Raw genomic sequence first — 25,838 nt, forward strand, 5'->3', positions numbered from 1 at the left:
TATGACTGAAAATCATAAACAATGTTGTAGCTATATATCTCATGGCGATTCTATTAAAAAAAAGGATCTGCATGCTACTCTGTCGTCACAGTGAGGTGCTGCAGCCCAGCTTTGCCCAGGAGGATGTAGGACATAATTTTTAACTCTGACTTACTCTTTTTCTTCCTTTGGGCAGAATGTTGCTTGAGCATAGAAAAAGTCATATGTTTCTCTGGGGCTCCTGTGTCTGAGCCAGTGCCCTTCACTTTGTGGGTGTTGTGATTCGATTGGTGGCATCATGGATGATTGTGTATCCCAGGCTTACCATATCCTGAACCATGAGTGCAGTCATACACATTTGTGAGCTGATATCCCAACCTCTGTCCTGTAGACTTAGGGTCCAATTTCATGGGTGAGAAAACTGTGATTCAAAGAGATGTTTTCTTTGTTGAAGAAAGAATAATAACATGAACGCTTTTTTTGTTTGTTTGTTTTGCTTTTTGGGTTGTACCCAGTGATGCACAGAGGGTTTACTCCTGGCTTTGCATTCAGGAATTACTCCTGGCGGTGTGCAAGGCAAACATCCTACTGGCTGTACTATCACTCCATCCCCTAACAGGAGCTTTTCTTTTAATTTTTTATTGATAATAAGTTTTTGACATACAATATTTCAATACCAATCTCACCACTAGTGTTAACTTCCCTCCATCATTGTCACCACACTCAATCTCCATCCCCCCGCTACACACAAACACACATTTCCACCTTGACAGGCACATTACAGAGTTCTTGTGCTTGCAGCTTAGGTCTCATATTTTCCCTGGTTTTGAGTCTGTGATTTGGATTATGGCTCTACTGTTCACCCATATCATTTACCCATGTAAATGAAGCCCCAATCTCCATTTCCTTTTATGTATCCTTCCCTCCTTACTTGATTTTTTTCTCTCTTGGTCCTTCTCCTTCCTAAACTCTGGGGTCAAAGGTTACGTAGGCATCCCCCTATATTACCTTTCCTCATCTGTTGTTTTTTTTCCTTTTGGGTCACACCTGGTGATGCTCAGAGGTTACTCCTGGCTCTGCACTCAGGAATTACCTTTGGCCATGCTCAGGGGACCATATGGGATGCTGGGAATCGAACCTGGGTCAGCTGCGTGCAAGGAAAACGCCCTACCCGCTGTGCTATCGCCCCAACCCTCCTCATCTGGTTATTTTATATATCGCAGATAAGTGACATCATCCTGTATTTGTCTTTCTCCTTCTGTCTTACTTCACTCAATGTGATCTCTTCCAGTTCCAAGTAGGTTGCAGCAAATTGCATGATTTCATTGTTCCTCCAAGCTACATAGTATTCCATTTTGTATATATACCACATCTTTATAATCCGTTCATCTGTTATTGCTCACCTTGGTTGATTCTGTATCTTAACTATTTTACTAAGTGCAGCAATAAATAATGAAGTGCACATGTCCTTTTGAATGAATGCTTTTATGTCCTGGGAGTAGATGCCCAAAAGCGAAATGCCCAAGAGCTTTATGATAGCACGTGAGCTTCTTTTTCTTTTTTTATAAATTTATTTATTATCACTGAGAGAGCAGTTACAAAGCTTTTGGGTATAAGTCTCAGTCATACAATGATGAAACACCTGTCCCGTCACCAGTACCCATTCTCTACCACCAAAAGGCCCAGTATTCCCCCCATCTCATACCTTCCGCCTACCTGTGGGGCAGATGATTGCCACATTACTCTCTCTCTGTACATTGATTTCATTCAATATTTCGACCCCAGACCCACCATTATTATTTGGGATTTTACCCCAACACTCAGATCTGCCAAAAAGGCAACCCGCACATGAGCTTTTTAAAGAAATATTTTTTAATACCAGATTATTTTTTGTACCTGGATGTCACACACGCAAGTCAATGCATTCTTGTTGTTGAGCTACATCCATGGCCCCTGAACCCCAAATTTGGTTTAACTTGTCATTCTATATCAAGTACTGCCAAATCTGTTTTTTCAATTTTTTGTTTGTTTTAGTGTCACCCTCAGCAGTATTCGGGACTTAACTGCATGTTTCTGTGCTCAGAGATCACTCATGGTGAGGCTCAGGGACTGTTGGGGGTGCTAAGGATCAAACTGTAATGTCTCTGCAAGGCAAAAATCCTACCTGCTGTACTATCTCTGCAGCCTTCTGTCAAATCTACTTTGAAGGTATTAAACACTGAGGATACATTGGAAGACCCGAAGGAATAGGGCATCAACTGAGGATTTATTCGAAGACTTAGACATATGGATTCAATATCTGTCTCCTGTATGTTCAGAGTCTTTCCAAAATTCCAGACCCCACTACTTTTATGGGGACCAAAAAGGTTGTGTTGGTTGGTCTGGGACTTGGAGCATCACCAGAGCTGCCAATCTATGTCAGAGGAGGCCACCAGCACCTTTTAGGATCCCAACCAAGGCTTGCCCCTTTCAGAAAATTAGTGACTGTGTGAGCTCTTCAAAGAATTCTCCATCTGTTAAATCTTCATAATGAAATTTCAGTTCTGAGTCTTTAACAGAACCCACCTTGTTGCAGGCTGGTGGGAGCTAAACCCAAAAACTCTGGTCCCGGGCTCTTGGCTAGGAGCATATAGAGAGAACCCACAGATCATGAAGCCATAGGAACTCCCAAGCTCAACCATGACAAAAGAGGAAAGGGAGAGGGTAGAATCTCTCTGCAGCATCTTCTGGAAGTTTCTATTATTGGAATAGTCTTGGAGGGTTGGGGAGAGATCAAAGATGCCTTTGATTCTCTCATTTCTTTCCACTCCAAGTAGAACAATGAAGCCCAGATGAAATTAGCTTGAAGTCCTCTCTGCTGCACTGTGTCATGTGAATAATCTCTTGTCCCCCCATGCCTCAGTTTCTTCTCCACACAGACACCGCTACTTAACATGCCTGATTGTAAAGGCAAATGGCAGCACACAGAATGGTCTATATTATGAGGGATTTGGGATGCAAGATAGTGGTGCTGAACTAGCATCCTAGAATAGAAATTCAGGTCATTTTAGCCTTCATTCGATAGCCTGTTTATTCAACACTGCATCTACACACAAAGCTGTCAGCTGCCACTCCGACTGTTCTGAGAACATTTACCATGAACCCCAGGCATCTTACTCAACCTTCCAGGGATGCAGCCTTGATTTCACCAACTGAACCAAACCAAAATTCAGAAAGGTAGTTTGACCTCTTTATGCTCACTTGGTCTCTTTGTAAAAGTTGGAGTAAAAACAAGTCCCGCCAGGTCAGACTTCTTCACTGCTACTACTAGGGAGCTCTGGAAGGTGGGTACCTGCTTACCTGCCTTCCTGCAGCTCAAGGTAGAGACCTGTGAAAATCCAGGACTGCACAGTTGCCCACTGTGGGTTGTTGGAATGCATTGGGGACCAGAAGGGACAATTTAGGGTCATAAGGTGATTATTCCTGGTCTATCCAACGTGAGAGTCAGCACAAGAGTCTAAGCACCCCTTACTAGGTTGGGCTGAGGAAGTGTGCCACTGAAAAGTAAAGGCAGAAGATGGAGAGTAAGATTTCCTCATGGGTATCTGTGAACCCATATTAAAAGTTTGCTTTGAAAAGGCAGCCTCAAGAATTAAACTTGGAACCCTGCAGTTGAGAAGGATTTCCTCTTCTCCTTTATGGGACTCCTGTCTCTTCATCCCTTCTGGCCATCTACCCAGGATTTGCTTATCTTTTGGGTCTGCCAGCACCACCTCTCAAAACCTGAAGTTACATAGTGAAGAGCTGTGTTCATTCAGGACCAGGCTCTGCCAGTGCCTGACCTTCTGTGTCTGAAGGACCTTGAATCAATCCCTGCATGATTTCAAGGCAAGGTAGCTCACCTCTTTGAATCACCTGCCCTTCATTTCATTCACAGCATGATCTCTGCAATCTCTATTGTGTTGAACTGCCATGAGAGGAACTAAAGTAGCATTAATTTAGTAGGAAGAAGAGGACCTGCTAATGTTTTCACTGTGTGATAGTTCCCTACCTGCCTTCTTTCTCTCTTTACTCAGTCCTTCTCCTGATTCTTTTAAGTTCTCCTCACGTCCTCCATGTTCTTCTTTTCTTCTGTTCATTGCAAAAAAAAAGCCCACATATAGTGCCATGTCACTCATAGTTTTTCAGCTGACTGGTAACTTCGTGGGGAGAAGTAGGGCCTCATCTTGCTTTTCAGAGTCCTAGAGGAGAGAAACTATACACACACATCTGATGTGTATTGCCCAACTGCACACATGCATGCATGCACACACACAGTTATGGTTTGCATATTTATTCTTCCAGTCTGACAGCTGCGGAAACCTCCCTGGGATGCTGCAGTAACTCACTGCCTGATCCAAGGCAGGGTGATCAGTCAAACCTGCAATACCTGGCCACCACTGCTTAGTACTCTTACCGTCCCTCTTCCCTCCCCTGTGGAGGTGATGGATTTAGCTTAGGCAGCTGAGGACCTTGCAAAGGGAATGTAATTGTTTTCCAGTAGCAGTATACTCAGCAGAGAGCTGAGTATTTTTTTCTGAATAATAAACTCAGCTTATACAGGCATCTGAACAGCTGACCCCTTCCCCATCTCCGCCCCTCACCCCCTGCCCCCAGACACCAGCAGAGATCTTCAGAACTAACATGTGTCATCATTGTTTCTTATACAGGCAGTGTTCAGAAACCTATCAAGGAGAGAGCAATCCGCCCATGGGTGTGGTTGAATGAGTATAGACTTTAGAGCTAAAACCCAGAAATGAACAAAATAAACCCACCATAATGAGGCTCAAGGCTTGCCCTACTATTCATCCAAGGGGCTGAATCTCTTGATTGCTTTGTTCCCAGCTCCCCATACAGTGGTGATCTGTCCCAGCTCAAGGGATTACATAGCAGGGACTGAATAAAGTGGCCTTGAATCTACCAATACAGTCCTCCATCCTTTTGGTCAACAAAACTGCATACATGATTTTAGATCCTATAGACTATTTCCTACAGCCTGAGTGTGCTTAGGTGAGATGAGCTAGGTTTATGAAATTACACTGTGACATTCATTCTATGATAAAATTGTCTCAAAATCATTTCTTGGAATGCATATGTGTTGGAAGGGACCACATGAGTATGTGTAATGTACAAATGCACACACACATATATACATGTATACATATATATATTTACACACACATATATACATCTATATGAAAGCAAGTTAACCGGTGTGTACCCTGTTTCTTGGATGGCTTTCTGGTATAAAGTGAATAAAGAGAGGCAAGGAGAATACAAACCTTCCACCACCAGTTCTCAGCAGGTGTGTGGGGAATATTGACATGTTTTGTAAATACCCCTACCCTTAAAGAGCTTGCAGTGCGAGGTTTCTCCTGCAGCTCATGAATCATGGAAGATGTGTTCATAAACACTTTAGCCCATTTCAATTCAATGTATGGTATGCAGACTCAATCAAATATTTACCGGTTGGATGTATTAAAGAAAAATCAACTTTAGTTTGCCGTAAAATTTTGATTAAAGGAGCCCTAGAAAAGCGCATTTCCCGCACTCAGTCATTCATTTAACGACTACATACTAACTAGGTGCCTACTTTATCCTAGAACTCTGGTTGAGAAGACTTAAAAGATGAGCATTTCTGAGATTTTGTGGACATTGGATTTGACTCAGTAATGCTCTAGGGTGTTTGCCACAGCATGGAAGAGAAGAAAGACTTTCCTCTGTGCCCTCACTGGACCTAGCCTATAGATAAGGAGTCAAGAGGGACAGAGGCAGAACACATGTCACAGGGTCATTCAGCTGGCTGGAGGCAGAGTCATGAGGAGACTCTGCCATATGAGTGTCATCTGTGTGCAGCTACAGCCTTTATGTATTCTGACACATGTGAGGGGCAATGCTCAGAGAAGCCCAGAGGTTTACTCAGTTTCACCCAGTTTGGTTTTGAGAATTTCTATGATTTCAAACCCTTGGCTGTTTATTCCTGGTGGGTTTCATTAATATGTTGGAGGGGCTTCCCAAGCAATGATTAAGGGACTCAATGCTTACTCCTGTCCATAACTAGGTAACCAGGCTGGACAAGTGAATACTTGTGCCAGGAGATGTAGTGCTGCCAGTTCCATCCAGGGGGGCTTCGAGCTCTCAGTGCTATACCCAAGTGGGGGTGGGAGTTGGAGGGATGCTGGGAGTTGGTTCTCTGCATGCACATTCTACCAGCAGGATGGCATTTACGCCATCTCCCTAGTCTGCAGGCTTTCAGCTCTAGAATCTAAGCTAAGTGCAGTGGGCAGAACATCCCTTCTGGCACTTCAGTCTAAAGAGCACTGCCCCACGTGATTTCTTTCCTTCCAATCCAGGGCGGCCTCATCGCACTGCTACTCCTGCTGCTGGTGTTCACAGTGGCACTGTATGCCCAGCGACGCTGGCAGAAGCGGCGCCGCATCCCCCAGAAGAGTGCCAGTACAGAAGCCACTCACGAGATCCACTACATCCCATCCGTCCTGCTGGGTCCCCAGGCCCGAGAAAGCTTCCGCTCCTCCAGGCTGCAGGCCCACAATTCCGTCATTGGGGTGCCCATTCGGGAGACCCCCATCCTGGATGACTATGACTATGAAGAGGATGACGAGCCTCCTCGGCGGGCCAACCACGTGTCTCGCGAGGATGACTTTGGCAGCCAGGTCACCCACACGCTGGACAGCCTGAGCCGACCTGGGGAAGAGAAGGGAGACTTCGAGAAGAAAGGTGAGTCTTCCTTCCTGGGTGTGTGTCCCCTTCCAGTGAGCATTTTGGGGGGAGCTGGGGACAGGCATAGGAACTGGGTGGTTGAGAAGACTGGCTGCATCTTCCGGCTTAAATATATGGGCAGCTTCTTTGTTGGTGATCAATGTTTATCTTCTTTGCTTCTTCAGTAGTGATGAGAGAAAAGGGAGAGAGTGTTTGCAAGTAGTCAGAATTCAGTTTGATTTTTGTTCTGCTTATTTGGGGCAGGTTCTCCCAAACAGTGCTCAAGAAGATCCGGGAACACTCTAAGTGAATATGGACCTAGTAATGTTCAGACCTAAGGGTGATTAGAGGTCGCCCCAAAAGCCTCTATCCCTCTCGGAAAGACTGGCAAGCTACCAAGAGTATTCCGCCCGCACGGAAGAGCCTGGCAAGCTATCTGTTGTGTATTCAATATGCCAAAACCAGTAACTACAATGGAGACGTTACTGGCGCCCGCTCGAGCAACTCGACGACTAACGGGAAGTTAAGTGATTAAGTGACTAATGTTCAGACCTAGCAGTGCTGGGATGCATCAAAGTTCCGTCTTTGGTGCGCAGGGGGCCAGGCAGTCCCTGGGACTGAACCCAGAGTCTCACGTGCCAGACACATCCCTCAGCTCTTTTCAAGCCCCCTGGGATTAAAGTCTAAAGGAATGTCTAAAGTGATGTTGCTCCATATTTCTCCCGTATCCCTTGATTACCGCCCTTTATGCTTTCCTCACTACTAAGCCGAGCTCTCAGATTCCTTTCAGACAGCACCATTTGAAAGTTACTCATTATATCGAGTTAAAAAATCTCTTTCTCTGGACTTGCATGTCCACACACACACACACACACACACACACACACACACACACACACGTGATCTTCTGTCTCCAAAGCACATTTGACAACAGAATGAAAGGTGGCCTGTAACTTCTGGAATTAGCCTAAATAAATGATTCCAGGGTTTTTGTCACATCTAACCTGTCATTTTTCTGACACTTTGCCATCCTTCTCCTTGGTCTTTTGATGGAGATCCCAACTGTCAAGTATTCACACCCAAGTCTCTATGGCTTTTCATCAGGGTGAATGTAGCCAGGCTGAGCAAAATCAGACATTTGCCTCCTCCTTTTTTAGCTCTTATATTCCTGCTGATGAGGCTTTAGATAACATAAGTTTTTTAGCTATTGCTGATTCTTCATGTACTTTCTGATGAATAAAATTCCTCCCTCTTTGTTATTTGCACTGTAGCAAGCACCCGTTCCCTAGGCTGTGTTGGAGGACAGTTAGTCAGTCATTTATTCCTAAGCAGAAAGAATGTGTATTTCACTCTCTCCTGTCTCTTTGTGTCCAGCTTGCTGAGTGAGGACATTTGACTCTTTTCCTTTGCCGAGTGCTGCAGTGGTACTGACCAGAGTCTTTACTCACCCTGTGCGTCTAACACCAATGGTCCCATTGCATTCAGGGTTTAATTGGGCATTCCAGTTCTGACACTCTTTTCTGAGCCAGGCCTGGGCTCTGAACCCTCCTTTCTTCTTTTCCTTTCTCAAGGTTCTTCGATTCTAACCATTTTTCCCATCATATTCAGTGGGCAGATAGGAACCCTGTGGACTTCTTAGAAAAGAGTGTTTTGGGGTCACATTTAGAGACCCAGGGAGAGAATGGGCTTGAAGAGCAGTGCAGATTTTGGAGTACGCTGAACCAGGGTTCACATCCTGCCACCCTTAAATACTTGGTGATTTTGGAAGATTGGGAAGTTAGCCCTTGGAGTCTCAGTTTCTGTACTGGAGTATTTCTGTAAGGGTTGACTGTGATAGTGAAATGTGTGCTAAATCCCAAACTCTGTGGTACTTGGTGGCTGTTGGGTTGCCAAGAGCTCCGGTTGTGTTTCTTGGGCCCCCTATCTGACTTGCCTTACCCAGCTCCAATGTTCCTTTCAGTTTTTTAAAAATTATTTATTTATTTTTTAATCAGCAGCAGATTTTATTCAAAGGAAATCAAAAAGGGTCTTCTTCAGGCAAAGGCAAAGAGGCATTATATAGAATGCAGGAAGAAATGAAGAGCAATAAAAAAAGACAGTTACAAGAGCCAGAGAGGTAGTATAGTGGGTTAAAGCACTTGCTTTACACATGGCTTACCCGAGTTCTATCCCTGGCACCACATCTGGTGCCCTAAGCAACACCAAGAGTGATCCCTGAGCACAGAGCCAAGAGTAAGCCCTGAGCACCGCTGAGTGTTCCCCTTTCCCCTAAATCTCCCCATCCACATCAGCAGTTACAAAATGTCAAAGTTGGGAACTAAAGCAAATTTTTAAAAATCTCATCAAGATGAACAGGACTATGGAGACCAGGACTCTCGCATTGCCAAGGAAACGATGAAGGAAGTAAAAGAGCGGCCATGAGAAATGATAAAGCACCAGATGTCTGAGGGAGCCAGGACCTCCCAGAGAGCAGAGTTGGGGGACCTTGGGGGCAGGAGGAGCTGTAAATAAGAGCCTGAAATGTCGTGACTTGGAGAGGGAAGGAGGCTGCAGCTGGGAGCATGGCCAAGCAGATGCTGTGTAGCAGAGTTCAAGGGCTCGCTCTGGTGGGGCAGAACACATGCATCTGAGCCTGGCACAGCTTGGGACACCCACCACCCTGAGGTTCTTTTTTTAAAAAATTTTTATTGGTGAAACACCATGAGGTACAGTTTGTTGCAGCACTGTTTACAATTGCCAGAATCTGGAAAAAAAAACTGAGTGCCCTGGAACAGATGACTGGCTAAAGAAACATTGATACTATGTAGCTGTTAGAAAAGATGAAGTCATGAAATTTAACTACAAGTGGTACTACATGGAAAGCATCATGGAAAGCTAGGCGAAATGAGTCAGAAAGAGAGGGACCGACATAGAAAGATTGCATTCATTTGGGGAGCATAAAGTAACAAAATAGGAGACTAACACCCCAAAATGGCCGAGATTAGTACCAGGAATTTTACTCCACGGCTTGGAGGCCAGCCTCACATGCTGGGGGAAAAGGCAGCTCAGATAGAGAAGGGAGCACCAAATAAAGGGTGTTGGGAGGATCCTCCTAGGATGAGAGATGCGTGCTGAAAGTAGACCAAACATGATTGCCACTCAGTGCCTCTTTTGCAAACCACAGAACCCAAAAGGAGAGAGAGAACAAAAGGGAATGCCCTGCCACAGTGGCAGGGTGGGATGGGGGGCTGGGGGGTGGGAGGGATAATGGGATCATTGGTGGTGAAAAATGGGCACTGGTGGAGGGATGGGTACTCAATCATTGTATAATTGAAACCCTAGCACAAAAATTTGTAAGTCAGTTTCTTAAAAATTTTTTATTAGTGAATCACTGTGAGGTACAGTTACAGACTTACAAACTTTCATGCTTGCTTGCATTTCAGTCATATAGTGGTTGAGTACCCAACCCTCCACCAGTGCTAATTTTCTACCACCAATGGTCCCAGCATCCCTCCAACCACCCCCGCCCCGTTCCCTCCAACCCACTTCGCCTCTGTGGCAGGGCATTTCCTTTTATTCTCTCTCTCCTTTTGGATGTTGTGGTTTGCAGTAGAGGTATTAAGTGGCCATCATGTTCAGTCTATCGTCTACTTTCAGTCTGCATCTCTCATCCCGAGTGGGCCCTCCTAACACCCTTTACTTGGTGGTTCCTTCTCTATCTGAGCTGCCTTTTTCCCCCAGCATGCGAGGCTGGCTTCTGAGCAGGGGAGTAATTCTCCTGGTACTTTATCTCTACTGTTCTTGGGTGTTTGTCCTTTTCAGTTTTTCTGCCTTGGTGGCCAACCACTACCATAGAAAGTCTGGTACATTTTCCTGTTAGCCGTGGTCTCTTCTGGCTTTGAACTATCCACATGTTGACATGCTTATCTTCTCAGGTGTCATTATCTAAACATGGCATTATGTCTTATAGCAAGCTGACTAATAATTCCATCACTGTATGGCCAATAAGTCCCTAGCACTGGACCTCACGCATAAATAATGCCTGTGATAGTCTAGAAAGAAATGGATGCCTACTTTAATGCCAAGCCCTCATGCCAGAGCATTCTGTGTCTCTTATCTAAAACAGAAAATGACTTGGACAGGCAGAAACATGTACCTAGGGCTCAGTTTTGGGTTTCTGTTACCTTCTCTGAGCCCTACCCTCCTTAGATGAAAATTGGCTCTCAGCATTCAGACTGTTGATGTCTCAGATTTGGTGGGGGAATCAAATGCCATAACTGATATTTTTCTAGGCTGGATCAACTACCTAGACAGGCACCCTCTGAAGCTTAGCTAAAAGTAGTGGCTCCCTTGCTCCTCCAGATCCTGAGCTGGTTTCGATGATTGGTCATACTGTGCAGTGATGATCAGCTTCTATTTCTGTGTTCTGAATCCTAGCTTCATAAACTGTGATTGTAATCCCAGATGGGAGCACATAACAGAATGTGGCGGTCTTGCAAATTTTGGCGAGAGTAAAAAAGGTTTCTGAGTGTGTCGTGTCCACCCATTTGTTCAAAATCAACAGTATAATGAACCCAAGGTGTTTCTTGTCGCTTTTCCCCATGTGGCATTTCTCAGGCAAAAATGGGGTTGTAAGTGGAAAAATTTTAAGAAGCCATGCCCTCGAGTTGCCTTGGAGAGCACAACTGGTGTTCTCTGTCCTTGTGGCTGCAGCCTCCAGCTCATGGCCCCTGCTTCCCAGTGGGCACACTGAGTGTACTGCTGACTGAGTGATTAAGTGATTGATCTTGTCAGTAAGGACCAATCCAAGCTGTGGTTACAACCCCAAATGCTCAGTTCCAGGGCTGAAACTGCTTCATTATCTTCAAATCTGTCTAACTCACAAACCACTGCACTAGCAGAGTCAACCCAGAGCCATGTATAAAGTAGCCACAGGTTAAGGAAGCATCTGTAAGTGACCGCCAAGGAGAGTCCCAAAAAGCAGCAATTGTAGGCAGATCGTACTTTCCCACAGCCCCTACTGAGATTTACATGGAGAATAGCAAATCCCTTCAAAGTGGAGAAGCTGGTGTGAGGGACAGGTCTGCTGTGTCTTTGCTTGAGCTCTTCCCCTGACTCCCCCCCCCCCTTCTTATTTATTCCCTCCTTCAATCTTTCCCTGAATCTCCTTCTCCCTCCCTCCCTCCTTCCCTCCCTCCTTCCCTCCCTCCCTCCCTCCCCCCTCCCTCCCTCCCTCCCTCCCTCCTTCTCTCTCTCCCTTCCCCTTCTCTTCCCTTTACTTCCCCATATAAAAGTACACTGAAATTACATTGCTAAGGGCTAATACCACTTGCATTTTCATGCTTAGAATTTACTTACAAATTCAAAATGTTCCATCATAGTTGGGCTCTGTCATTCTTTTTACCTTGAATTAACAAGTAATAAAGGAAACAATCTAAAGAGCAGATGGAGAAAGCTCTATTTCCAAGTCACATATGCTTGGGAGTGTAGGTCCCAAGAGCACTTTACTGAGCAGCTATGCTCTTCAGGGGATGCTTGTCCAGGTGACTTTATCCTTTGTGAAATAATGAAAATCTTATGCCTACATTGGTAAGTAACTCACAGTTTTTAGCCGTCCAGTATCATGCTCTCTGACACTTCCAAGTTCCTTCCCAGCGGCTATCATGAATTTCCTATTGACAAGAGACTGGAAATTTATGGCATGCTATTTTGCTTCCTGTGCCTTATAAGTTCTTGGGCATTGTGAACATCATCACCCTGATGATACCATTCCAGTATGTGTGCAGTATCAGTGCTGTGCTGGTATACAGCGGAAATTTGATGTTTTCATTTCAACTTTCATTTTTAGGCTTAAATTTATATTTCATTTTCCTGAATATTATGCATGAAAACTCAGGAAATTCAATAACAAATGTATCATTTTAAAAACAGGGAAAAGGAGAGTTGGATGAATATTGGATTTTCTTAATTGTGTTTTATTATTGTGAAAGAAATATTTACTCTTTGTAACAAACAGAAGGAGAGAGACAGAGGAGGAGGGGAGAGCAGAGGGAAAGAGAAGGGAGAGATGGAGAGAGAACCACATGAGTTGTACAGAATAGAATTTCTCAACTGGGAGTCATATGGTCCCTTGTGAGCCACCAGAATATTCCAAGTGGGCACAAGTGAAAATCAAAAGTGTATTTGGGGGTGGAGGCACAGTCCAAGACTAGAGGACTAATGTTAGGAAAAATAATTTGCAGAGGAAACAAGTTTGGAAGTGGGCCAGAGTCGGAATAAGGTTGAGAAACACGACAGTGGCTTAAAGTCCTAATCTTGACTTTCCATCACATCCTACTGACAACTCAAAAAGATTAATCCTAGATAGTAGTCTGATTCATTTTCTAACATATGCAATATGGTTGTGATATACTGTGTAGATTATATTTTTATATTTATGTAAAAATGTTTGCACCCACATAGAGACTGATAGATCCTATCAGCCACACATTTCATTAGTAGTAGTAGTTTACTAACCAATATGTAAAAAGAATCTCAAAAATTACCAATTGGGCTTCCATATTGCAGTAATTCTACTCCTTGAGATATACCTCAAAGGCCCAAATCAGAATCCAAAACAGACATGTGCACTCCTGTGTTCATTGCAGCACTATTCACAGTAGTCAAAATCTGGAAACAACTCAAGTATTCAAGAACAGATGACTGTTGGGTAATGAAACTGTGGTACATGTATACAATGGAATACTGTCTGACTGTAAGAAAATATGGAGTCATGCAATTTGCTACCACCTGGATGGATCATGTTGAATGAAGATAGTCAGAGGGAAAGGGATAGACACAGAATGATCTCTCTTCTATGCAGGGTACAAAGAAACATAGTAGAAGAATGACAAATGCCCAAAGCAATGGAAACAACATGAAAACTGGTCTTCAGCAGAAAGCATGCCAATTAAGAAGGGGAATAAGAGAAGAAAGGAAACACTAAAGTGATATGCGGGGAGAAATCCAACACCCAAAATAGAGAGAGAACAAAAGGGAATGCCCTGCTACAGAGGCAGGGTGGGATGGGGGAAATGGAGGGTGGAAAGGATACTGGGACCTGTGGTGGTGGAGGATGGGCACTGGTGGAGGGTTGGGTACTTGATCATTGTATAACTGAAACCCAAGCACAAAAATTTGTAAGCCTACAACTGTACCTCATGGTGTTTCACTAATAAAAATTTAAACAAATAAATAAAATAATACATATATATTGCTTTTCAAAAAATAAAGTGATATGCAATATGCATGAAATCCTATCAGTAATAGATTGTCAATCACAGAACCTAAAAGAAAAGGGGGAAACCAGGTGCCTGCCTCCAACCAGGGACTTTGGTGGAAGGATGTGAACGCTGATGAAGGGATTAATGTTGGAACATCTTATGCCTGAAACTCAACTTTGTGAATCACTGTGCCTGAATAGGAAAAAAAAAAAAGTTCACTTTCTATCTTGCACGGCTCTCTTATTCTTTATGAAATCCCTATAAGGTTCCATAAACTGAACACATCCAACACACCAGCATTTATTTTACCACCCAGTCTGGTTGGCCATTATGTCAGTGTTCAGAACTTAATGATAAACATCCTGAAGAGATGGAAAAGGTAGTACAGCTGGCAGGTCACTTGTCTGTGATGCACATGACCCAAGTTTGATCCCTAACATCACATATGTATGAACCCCCAAGCCCATCAGGAGTAATTCCTGAGCATAGAGCCAGAAGTCAGCTCGGAGCAGTGCTGGGTGCAGCCCCCCAAAGGAAGCAAAAAACATAGAACCGAAACATCCCGGAGGACATGCACACACACAGAGACACATTGTTTGCGAAGTGTGAGACTGCTTCTGTAAGACAGATGCCTGAAAGCAAAATCACTGCATCAAAGGATACACATCACACATTTGTAATTACAAATTATGCATTTGTAATTTTGGTAATCGCTGCCATATTTATTCATTAAAAATGTGTTTTATACTCTCAACGGAGGCGGCTCCATATATTCTTCCAGACTGCTCTGCAGAAACAGCCCACTAGCCTTTCCTAAGGACAGTTTCTGTTTTATTGGATGCTTCTAGACTTTAATTATACAGTTGCCCCCATTTTCTATGTGTGGTGTACTCCTTTGAGTGTCTTTCTGATTGCCATTAGTCCAGATTCCTTTCTCTATCAAAATCTATCATCCTAGTTGCCCCGAATAATGATGGTTTTGGAGAAATGATGCAGAATCAAGGCTTTTCTTTTTTTTCTTTTAATTTAAAACCTTATTTAAATAGCATGATTTACAAAGTTCTTCATGATACTGTTGTTTCAGGTATTCATCCAGTGTTCCAACACCAGTCCTATCTCCAGTGTGCCCTTCCCTCCACCAATGTCCCTATTCCCCCACCCTCCTCCCCCACACACATCTCAAGCCTGATCTCTTAGCAGGCATAAAATAATTTACTTTATATTGCTTGTTGCAACATATATCTCATAATGGCATTACTAAAATCACTGAGGATTTACTGAGTCATTAGGTTCCAGTTGAGCCCTCTGTGTTTTCACTGATTGAGCTTTGTGGGCTTCTATGTCACTTTCCCATCGAACATTCTGTTCTTTTTTTTAATCTTTAAAATCTCTTTATTCTCAATATGTTCTATGTGGCGAATATTATGTCATATACATATATATATGAAGATGATAAGCTGCACAATTTATTGTCCTATAGTACATAAAATTTCAGTATTTTAATAAAATGTTAACTTAAGATATAAATGAATTAAATATAGGTTTGAGAAAATAAATTCTATTATAGAACTATGAAGCTTATGCATACCTTATACAGACCTTGTTATGCATATATGCACACAAATATACATTTTTGTTTTGGAGCCATACCCAGATATTTTCAGGGTTTATGTCTAGGTTTGCTCGCAGGGATCACCAACCATATGGGTTTCTTGGAATGAAACCCTGGTCAGCTGCATGCAGGTCAAGTGTGAACCTTTTATACTCTCTCTCACAACCACAAAGGTATCTCATTCTATTGCACTTGCTTTATTGAGTTTCATTGATACTTTAGTTTTCACAGATTGAAGGTTTGTGCCAATCCTGTTCATGAGTCTTTTGACATGAATTTTCCTGCATCATTTTCTCACTACTTTTTTCTCTGCCATGTTTTGGCAATTCACACACTAGTTTTAAACTTTTTCATCAATACATCTGATCAAACAGTGTAAGAGATGTAACTGTTGCAGTTATTTTGCAGTGCAACAAACAACACCCATGTAAAGATCTTTAATTTTTCCAATAATGCTGTGTACTTTATGACTGTTTCTCTGACCAGTTTTTCTTCTCTAACACCTCTACTTAGTTATTCTCAGGAATGTCTTTTATCTAAGACGCAGCAATATTTCAATTAAGACAATTAATGAGCCTACAGAATTCTATTCTCTCTAAACTGCTATATATCTCTCACTTTATTCTTTTTTATTAGTGAAACAACATGAAGTACAGTTGTAGACTTACAAATTTTTGTGCTTGGGTTTCAGGTATACAATGATCGTACACCCATCCCTCTACCAGTGCCCATTCTCCACCACCACTGATCCCAGTATCCCTCTCACCTACCATCCCCCCCATTCCACCCTGCCTCTGTGGCAGGGCATTCCCTTTTGTTCTCTCACTCCTTTTGGATGCTGTGGTTTGCAAAAGAGGCATTGAGTGGAAATCATGTTTGGTCTGTAGTCTACTCTCAGCACGCATCTCCCATCCTGGGAGGATCCTCCCAACATCCTTTATTTGGTGCTCCCTTCTCTATCTGAGCTGCCTTTTCCCCTAGCGCATGCAGCTGGCCTCCAAGCCATGGAGAAAACCTCCTTATATTTATCTCGGTTATTCTTGGGTGTTAGTCTCCGATTTTTCTACTTTATATTCCCCAGATGGATGCAATCTTTCGTGTCTATCCCTCTCTTTTCTCTTGACTCATTTCACTTAGCATGATACTTTTCATGTAGTACCACATGTATATAAATTTACTGAGCTTTCAGCTCTGTGAAGTTTGGACAGGTTGCACAGCTGCATATGTGGCCACATGCTTCAAGGAGCTTTGGAGCTGGAATGATCAGCTACCACCTTCTATCCAAGATCAATTGTGAAGTTGAGCCACTTCTCGGGTGGTGGCAGAAGCCAGATTTCAAGTATTACCTTGACTTAATACCTGGAGGTGGGTAGGATAAAATCAGTGATATCAGAGACCAGCAGTGCCATCCTGATGATAGGTAGGGGCAGAGCTCATCTAACATGGAAGCAGAAGCTAAACTGTTCTAGTCTCCTAGTTCATGGGAGAATTGGTGAGAAGATGGAGAAAAAGAGCCTTGACTGTAAGAGCCATGGCTGTCCCTAGCCCTGTCTCATTGTGCTGTTGGGAATTGGCCATGAGGGAAGGTGGATGGAAGAGTTGGGTGGGAATCCTATGCTGCTGATCGCTGACTTTTACTTAATTAGAACTATCACTCTGGAAACTTTCCATTAATTATGTCATTTGTACCTCCTATATATCTACTGTTTAGTCACTAATATTGCCCCTGCTCTACAAAGATCATCTAAGTAACTTTTTAAGGTCACATAACTGGAAAGTAATTGAGCCAGGCTAAACCTCTAGTGCATGAATGTCTGTGGTCTGGGAAAGAGCTGGAATGTGAGCAGTTCTCTCTCTTTCTTCTTTTTCTTTCTTTCTTTCTTTCTTTCTTTCTTTCTTTCTTTCTTTCTTTCTAATTCTTTTTCCTTCTCTCTCTCTCTCTCTCTCTCTCTCTCTCTCTCTCTCTCTCTCTCACACACACACACACACACACACACACACACACACACACATGATCCATCTCTGGGAAGATATCTTTGTGGGACTTCCTGCCCTAACAAAAACATAGAGACGCTGAACTTGCTTTCTTTTCCAATCTGGGAAGACAAATAGAAAATCAACATCTGTTTTTGAAGGCAGGAAACTGACAATAATTCTGAGCTTTCGGAATGGGATGAAGAGAGTATTTCCAGCCCATTCCCCCTTGTTTTGGGTGGGGGAAGTGTTCTGTGAGGTCCCAGGTGGACACAGGAAACTCATGTTTGTTGTCAGTAGAGCACTCTGGGGTGGAAGAGAACTGAGAAGTGATTTATTAACTCACCCTTCTAGCACTCTCTGTGAATGCCGCATAAATGTCATCCCATGTGCTGCTTCTTAAAATCACAGAGCTCTTTCATAGTCAGACACTCATTCGGTGTTCCAGCCTCTTCACATACAGGCTCTTTGCCAAGTTTACAACTTCCAGACCACCCTCCCTGCACACCCACCCCCTCTTCAAGCAGGGTCTTCCCAGCAGCCCTTAAATCCTCCTCCTTCTGTACTTTCCTCATTGTACATTATGCTCCTCCTTCTGTACTTTCCTCATTGTACAAGTCCCTTCCACATTTCTCCCCCACACAGCAACTGCGCTGTTAAGATTTCTACGGTGAGAGAAGCTCCAGACTTAGCATTTTCTGTTGCTCTTGCCCATCATCTCTTCACTTTAGTCACAATGGCCAACTATCTATGGTTTCTGTTTTCCAGAGTCTCCTCCAGTATGATGCCATACTTTTACCATGATAACCCTTGTCTGGAAAAAATACCCTCGCCCCCTTATATCCCCAATTTTTCATGGAGGATGGACCTTCATTCTTGTTTGGTTTTGGTTTTGTCAAGGGAGGGGAGTGCTATACCTAGCAGTGCACAGGGATTTCTCCTGGCTTGTGCTCAGGGGTCACTCCTGGTAGGACACAGGTAACTGTATTTGGATGCAAGGGGTTGATCCTGATCAGCTGTGTGCCAGCTATGTGCTTTACTCACTGTACCACTGTACTATCTTGCCAGCTCCTGGATTTTCATTCTTATATCAAGTTAAATCCCACCTCTCCAGGCAAAACTTTCTCTCTCTCTTTTTTTTTTTTTTTGCTTTTTGGGTCACACCCAGAGATGCACAGGAGTTAGTCTTGATGGTGCTCAGGGAACCATATGGGATGCTGGGGATTGAACCCAGGCAAATACCCTACCCACTGTTCTATCCCTACAGCCCCCAGGGAAAACTCTCTTCTTTCCTCTTTTAGTCTATTAGCTTCCCTATAGGCTGCTATAGTAGTCCTTCTAGTTATCTGAATTTGATTATTGACCATAAAATCATATACCAAAACTATTGGGTTTTCTTGGTGCCTGGGAGAGTGCCTAGCACATTCTAAAACAAGAGGATGTGATCAGGTAATCCATGAAAGAATGGATGCATGAATGGATAGATGGGTGGCTACCCTAATGCCTTTTCTAAGTGGGCAACCACTCCATGAATTTCTTATGCTTTGTCTGCCTTGGATACACCTTATTTTCTATTTTTAATGCAATGATTTGTTGAATCTACCTATCCATGTCATAAAGAAGAAATAATCCTTCAAAAAGTAGAGATCATCTCAAAGTTATACAACTGAAATTAATATCATAATTTGAACTTTGCTTTATCTGATTCTCAAATTAAAGCATGCTTTGAAGATAACACAAGATTCCTTAATCCTGCCTGTTTATCAGAACATGAATGTTCAACTAGTTGTAGATGCTAAGGAGCTAAAGTCTCTGAGAGTTCTGCTCTGTTTATCACATCTGCTGAACTCTAACTATGATCAGAATATGATTTGCACTTTGACCATGTCCATAGGCCATGAATGTGTGTACATGTCTTGAAATGAATTTTGCACAAGAATGCTCACCCTTATTATGCTCTGTTACTTTCTATTATTTTCATGTCATCTTTGTAATGCTGGGGTGAACCTCTGAGTTGATTTCATAGCTTATGAGCGGGCCATAGCCTGAAGTTCAAAGATTATAAAACCTCAGACTAATGGAGTTCTGGAGACTCATGGGGGGAATGGATTCCTAAATATTGCATTTATGATAGTATTTATGATCAATTCCTTCAGGTGCTCCTTATGTGGATATTTGAAGGATAAAGATAATTCAAGGGACACAAAGGGAAAGATTAAGGAATAGCTGGAGATGCTCTCAGTTCTTTTCCGTTTTTGTCAACACCATGGTCCATTGGTTCCATCATCACAGTATTTTCTTTCTTTTTTCTCTTTTCATTTTATTTTATAGTGTAGTTCACAATATTTGATTGCATTTAATATTCAAACACTAATCCCCTCCCCATTATACCTTCTCACCACCATATTTGGGATGTTTCCATCCCAAGCCCTAATCCCTATCTCAAAAACACAACTGAAATGATATGTTTTGTATTGTTTGTTATGGAAAACGATGAAAATGCTACAAAAAAGTATCCATAGAGGGACTAGTGTGAAGACTGTTCTGTTTTGGCAGGGGCCATTAAGACTCTCTTTAGCATATCACAAACATGTGTTCAAGGTTGAGCATCATGGTATTTTCTCTTCAAACTTCTCAACCTGCCATCACAAAGGACTCTGTGTGTCTTTTCCATCTTCTTTCCTTAGGACCATCACTTCTAACCCTCAATGACCATAAAATGTTTTTTTCCCTGCTTCTTGCGTGGAAAGTCAGGACTGAATAGCTCCCTCTTGTCAGTTCTTCCCAGTCCCCAGGGGGCTTAAAGAGCTCAGGGAAAACTTCCTAAAAGCTCCCATCTTGAACACACCTTCAGAATGCTGTTGGGCTGCCCAAGGAGGCAAAAGGAAGTAAGGACACCGGGTTGGTTCTAAACAGCTTTATATATTGGGATCCCACATAGGATTTTTTTTTCTTTTTGGGTCACACCCGGCGATGCTCAGGGGTTACTCCTGGCTCATGCACTCAGGAATTGCTCCTGGCGGTGCTCAGTGGACCATATGGGATGCTGGGAATCGAACCTGTGTGGGTCATGTTGGCTGCGTGCAAGGCAAACGCCTTACCCGCTGTGCTATCACTCCAGCCCCAGGATTTTTTTAAAAAGTAAGTTAGACAGAAAAAAAAGATGCTTAAATGTAATCTTATAGCACACAGCCCTGTGTTCCTTTTATATGACCATTTTGCTTTCTCCTTGATCAAATCCCTCTTTGAAGTCTGCAGTGTGAACATGTCCCAAGGGCTGTCTGGCATGTTTGAGGGACTCCTCTACACCTCCCTCAAGCCATCTGTAGAAAGAAATGGGCTCTGCTTCTCTTTGACGGTCAACTTGTCTCTCAGTCTCCAGTTCCTTATATACACCTTCATTTACAAATTGAATACCTAGATCCTGAGGACCTATTAGGTGTGAGGAACTGTGTTTACTGTAGAAGTGACAAAGCAATAGGGGAACAGTTGTCTCCTGGAAACACAGTTTACAGAGGTATAAAACGGTAATGCTCATTTTAGTTTATTCAGTGCTTTAACATTTATAGAATGGCTTCATAAACATTAAATGGGAAATTCCATGGATTGTGGAATGCTTCTGACAGAAGGGGAACTGTGTTCAGACTCAGAGAAATTACATCACTTGCCACAGGAAACAGAGCCAGAATGTATGGAAGCCACTACTTCCTCCCACATCTCCTGACTTTAAATTCATGATTCTCTCTGCTCTGCCATTCTATATATTTTTTTATCTCTGCTTAGTCCTGGCTACCAGTTATCAAATAGCTTTGTGCATCCATATTGCCCTCCCTCCATTAATCTGAAAGATCACAACTCCCTTGCTTTTGGAGGTAGTCAGACAAAACCAGGTTGCCATTTGTCATGGATGAAGTAGCAGGGCTGCGAATTAGTCTCAATTTAAGCAATCCTTTCTGATTCTTAGATCATCAACATTGGACTTGATTGGTTTCCATTCCACAGAGTGATCTGTGTTGAAGAAAATAGGGTCCTTGAATTAGCCAGCCTGGACAACATTCACAATTGGAACTTTTCCCTTTTCCTTTTTAACTCTTCCCTTCTTGCAGGTAGTCCTAACTGATGGTTGTCAGCCAATGCCGCTTGTCATGATGCTACAATTTCATTTGGCTCTAATTAATTGTATCACGTGGTAGAGTTAACAACATGCAACCTGACCTGAGCAGTGCAGCTAGGCTTTGGAGCTATGATTTCTGAACAGCTCATGCTTCTAGACGCTGACCCTGAGAATCTGCATTCTCAGTTCTGCCAAGCAGAAGGAGCAAAGCCTCTGGTAGACAGAGCTCACCGAGCATCCCCCCACAGCTGCCCTCCTGAGCTGTCTTGGTCCTCGCTAAAATAAGATATAGATGAAGATTTGTCTTGGAATCACAAGCAGGAATGTCAGTAGAGCTGTCACCAGAGCCCCTTAAAATGTCACTTCTCTGCATTAATTACCACAATAGCAAAACTAACGGGCAGCTTTTGAACATTGCACCCCCACCCTTCTCTTCCTCACCCTGTTTCCTGTTTCCCTACTCCCACAGAGTGCCCCTCACTCATCCCTCGGCACCTTTGGGGCACTGTGGCTTGATTAGACTGTGTTTAATGAGAGCCCCCCAGCCCATCCTCCAGCACACTGACAGATAAGGGGGAAGGAGGTTTGATAAATGTCAGTGACTGATGACGATGACATGGCTCCCTGGTTGATCAGAGCTGCAACAATTTCCCAGCATTGAGGGGACCTTGTCCCTCCCCTCTAGCCTCTCTTTCTGTGACTGGAGATCACTGGGGATGGGAGATAGCTGTCTCACTAGCCCAGGCAGCTGGACCTCAAGTCTCCTATAGGAAGCCTTTGGCTTTTACACACATCCTCCTCTGCCTCTAGGAAGTGATAAATTCCAGCCTATTTCACAACTTGAACCCATCCTAATTTTCCCCATCGGTTCTCTTCTTATTGTTTTCGGGTCACTTCCAATGACACTGGGGATTCTGAGGCCACACTAGGGTGGAGTCCTGCAGTACTGGGGATCAAACTCATGACCTTGCACATGCAAATCCCTGTGTGCTGCCATTTGAGCTTCATCCCTCCCTCAGTAGTTCTGATTTCTAAAAGTCATGCATGCTCATTGTAGGAAAAATGTAAAATGAGGGGTATTTCTAAGTGAGTAGTTTTTCAAAATACCTTGTCACATCATCAAAGGAGCTTTTTGTCACCTTTTCTCATTGTTTTCCTTTTTTAGCTGTTATAAGAGAAAACCTACTTTTTTTGTTTTTACTAAATATAATATAACAAGTATTTACTAACTGCCTCTTTCTCTCTTATAAGTACTTCATAATTTATTCACTAATGGACATCTTAGTTGTCCTTTCCCCCTTACCTTCCACAAGTACTTTGTGTTCATCAGTCTCATTTAGGGATGGGATTTTTTTTCTCTCCTTTCTGTTTTGGTTCTTCAGGGTATATTCCCAAGAACAGTGCTATGGGGTAAAATAGTCTGATTGTTTTTCAAGCTCTTAGTGTATGTTCTGTTCAGCTTCGCGGTGTTAAGAAGTCTCCATAAACATTCTATCCGTAAGGAAGAAAGTGGTCTATTTTTATTTTCACTAATTCAACAAATGTTCATTTGGAATAGCTTGCCAGGCACCTTTTAGGGCACTCAGGAATAAATAGGAAATTACTCATGTGGCTGGCAATTTATGTTGATATTGCTTTCTAGAGTGAAAAGACCATAGATAGAATAATATATAGTTATATAAAATAATGATAATACATAGTTAGACAGTATGTACCTAAATAAATATAAAATGCAGATTTTCTAAAAATACCATGATTAAAGGAATATAATTATATAGGCTATATAGTCTGAATTTATATTGCACATGAAACTATATTATTATACATTAAAAATTATTCATAATATAAATATATATTCATAATCTTGGCAATTGCAACAGAGAAAAATCAGAAATAATAAAGGACGCTTTGCTGTTTAAGGGAGAGGGCTTGAGGGTAGCTTTTTTTTTAAAAATTGTAATTCAACAATATTTATTTTTGTGCAAATACACACTGTTTAGAGAATAAAAAAGCAAAGCAGACTTAAAAACACTAACAAGAAATTTCACATTAATCTTTACATATACACACAGTTTATATTTGGAAAACAAGAGCCTAACTTACTAAAAAATAATCATTATGAATCTGGGGGTCATATTAAAATCAGTATTTTTTGGAAATTTTTATCAGTAAATGTTGGATTTACTGGCATCACTTACAACATTTTCAGGTTTAAAAAGGGTGGTGAATGGATAAAGTTTCAATACTCCTGATATTGAAGACCAATTAAGAGTAGCTGAAGGAGTAAAATCACTGGATTATTTGAGTAAAGAACTTTTTAGGCAGAGGGTATGGATAGCTGGTATAAAGGTATCAGTGTATTGGGAGCATCTGAAGAATAGCATGAAGAAAGCATGAGAAGGATATAGCATAAAAGTGGGACTGACAGATTTTGGAAAGAAGGTTCTGTAGGGCTTGGAGGGTAAGGACATTGGCTTTTGCTGTGAGTTACATAAGGAAACATTAAAAAGTGGAGAAGGGAATTTGTGACTAAGCTCCTAAGCACTTAAGGCTGAGATGTGGAGGAATCTAGGCATGGTTAACATCTAGCTGAAGGGATCCAGACAACCAGAAAATAGAGATTGTATTTTGGAATCTGTTGGGTCCAATTCAGTAGCCAGAGAACTGTGTTTTGTTTTTCTACTTAATACAATTTCCATTTTCCAATGAAGTTGTCAATATTTAGAAATCATCAATTTCACATTTCTGCTTTACTTGATTGCGGATTGAATTGTTCTCTAATTCAACGTAAATATAGCCTGACCCACTTCTGAATCTGAAGCCCTTTCTGATCTTTCTGGGATCTTGAGATCTCAAATCTTTGCCCAGAGGAAGGAGAAATGGAATTAGTCTTTACGGTTTGAGCTTGGGGAACAGAAGAATCTAGGGATTGGTAAACTCACCGCCTACCTACCTCTCATAAAATCATCATTCTCTTTTGGGAAATACTGACTTTCAGTGCAATATACAACAGAAGCAAATTCTTGCATAACATTGTTTTAATCTACATTGTTATGGTTTATCTATTTATTTTTTCATCAGCATTATCACAAGCTGAAAAGCCCATGAACCAATATTATTTGAAGACCTGATGTATATTGCATCAAGGTGGAAGGACTTTCCAGTATCTGGATCCTCTTTGAGAACATGCATCTCCACTCTCCAGTAGTATGAGGGAGAATATGCTCAGTTTGGTCGCTGGATCTGATCTCTTCCCTCTCTTTCCAACTCTGTGAGTTTTGTGTTTCTGTCTAGAAACTGGCAGCATCTGAGACCTAGCAATCCTAGACTAACTTGGTGAGTAAAGTAGAAAGTCATCAAGAAGGCTGAGTCTCAATTCCAGTACTTCTGGAACAAGTCACATTCCTGCAATTTATGAAGTGTGAAAAATGAACCACTCATTCTTCCGAGCCTCAGTTTCTTCACTCCTGAAATGGAATTTCTTTCTGCAAGATACTTATGAGAGCTGAAAGAAGCGCTGACACAATGTACTTATTAGTAAGGTGCTTTGACTCAGTACTCAAAACCAATTATATTTTATTGAAAAAAATTAAGCCCATGATTTACAAAGTTATTCATGATTGGGTTTTAGAAATACTATGTTTTAGCACCAGTCCCACTACCAGTGTCTTATTCCTTCCACCAAGGTTCCCAAATTCCCTCCCACACCCCACCCCTGCTACCTTGAAAGGCACTTTTCAAAGTTTGACTGTTGAAGTTTGAATGTTTTGTTTTCATGCTTCTGACTCTGTGGTTTGCGTATTTATTTCTACTACTCCTTTGTAGCACCAGTGAACTCAGATTCCCTTGAAGCCTCTTCCCCCTTTGTTTCCCATCTGTCTTTTATTCCCCCATTGATTTCTTTACTTCTCTGCCCATCTCCCTATAATCTGGGGCCAATGGTGATCTAGGCAACTCCCTTTAAAACATTGCAATCCCAGAGCTGAAGAGAGAGTACAGCAGGTGGGGTGCTTGCCTTGCATATGGCTGTCCCAGATTTGATCCCTGGTTTTCCATATGGTTCCCCAAGCACTTCTAGGAGTATTTCCAGAGTTCAGAGCCAAGGGTAACCCCTGAGTACCACCAGGTGTGGCCCAAAATATCATATTCTTGGTGGATCTTTCACAGACCCTCTACCTTC

The 25,838-nt window shown here is 42.4% G+C and overlaps 1 protein-coding gene across 4 annotated transcripts in view; it reads left to right on the forward strand.

Annotated features, from left to right (window-relative positions):
- ASTN2 (astrotactin 2) overlaps positions 1-25,838 on the forward strand; it is a 1,072,177-nt gene that overhangs the window by 219,273 nt on the left and 827,066 nt on the right. For all 4 annotated transcript variants that reach the window (XM_056138490.1, XM_056138491.1, XM_056138492.1 and 1 more), the window contains exon 3: positions 6,351-6,735. In XM_056138490.1, the coding sequence (XP_055994465.1) occupies positions 6,351-6,735 (385 nt within the window). The remainder of the gene's footprint in view (positions 1-6,350; positions 6,736-25,838) is intronic.

This window comes from Sorex fumeus, unplaced genomic scaffold (genome assembly GCF_029834395.1).
Source record: "Sorex fumeus unplaced genomic scaffold, SorFum_2.1 ptg000129l, whole genome shotgun sequence".
Classification (NCBI taxonomy): Eukaryota; Metazoa; Chordata; class Mammalia; order Eulipotyphla; family Soricidae; genus Sorex; species Sorex fumeus.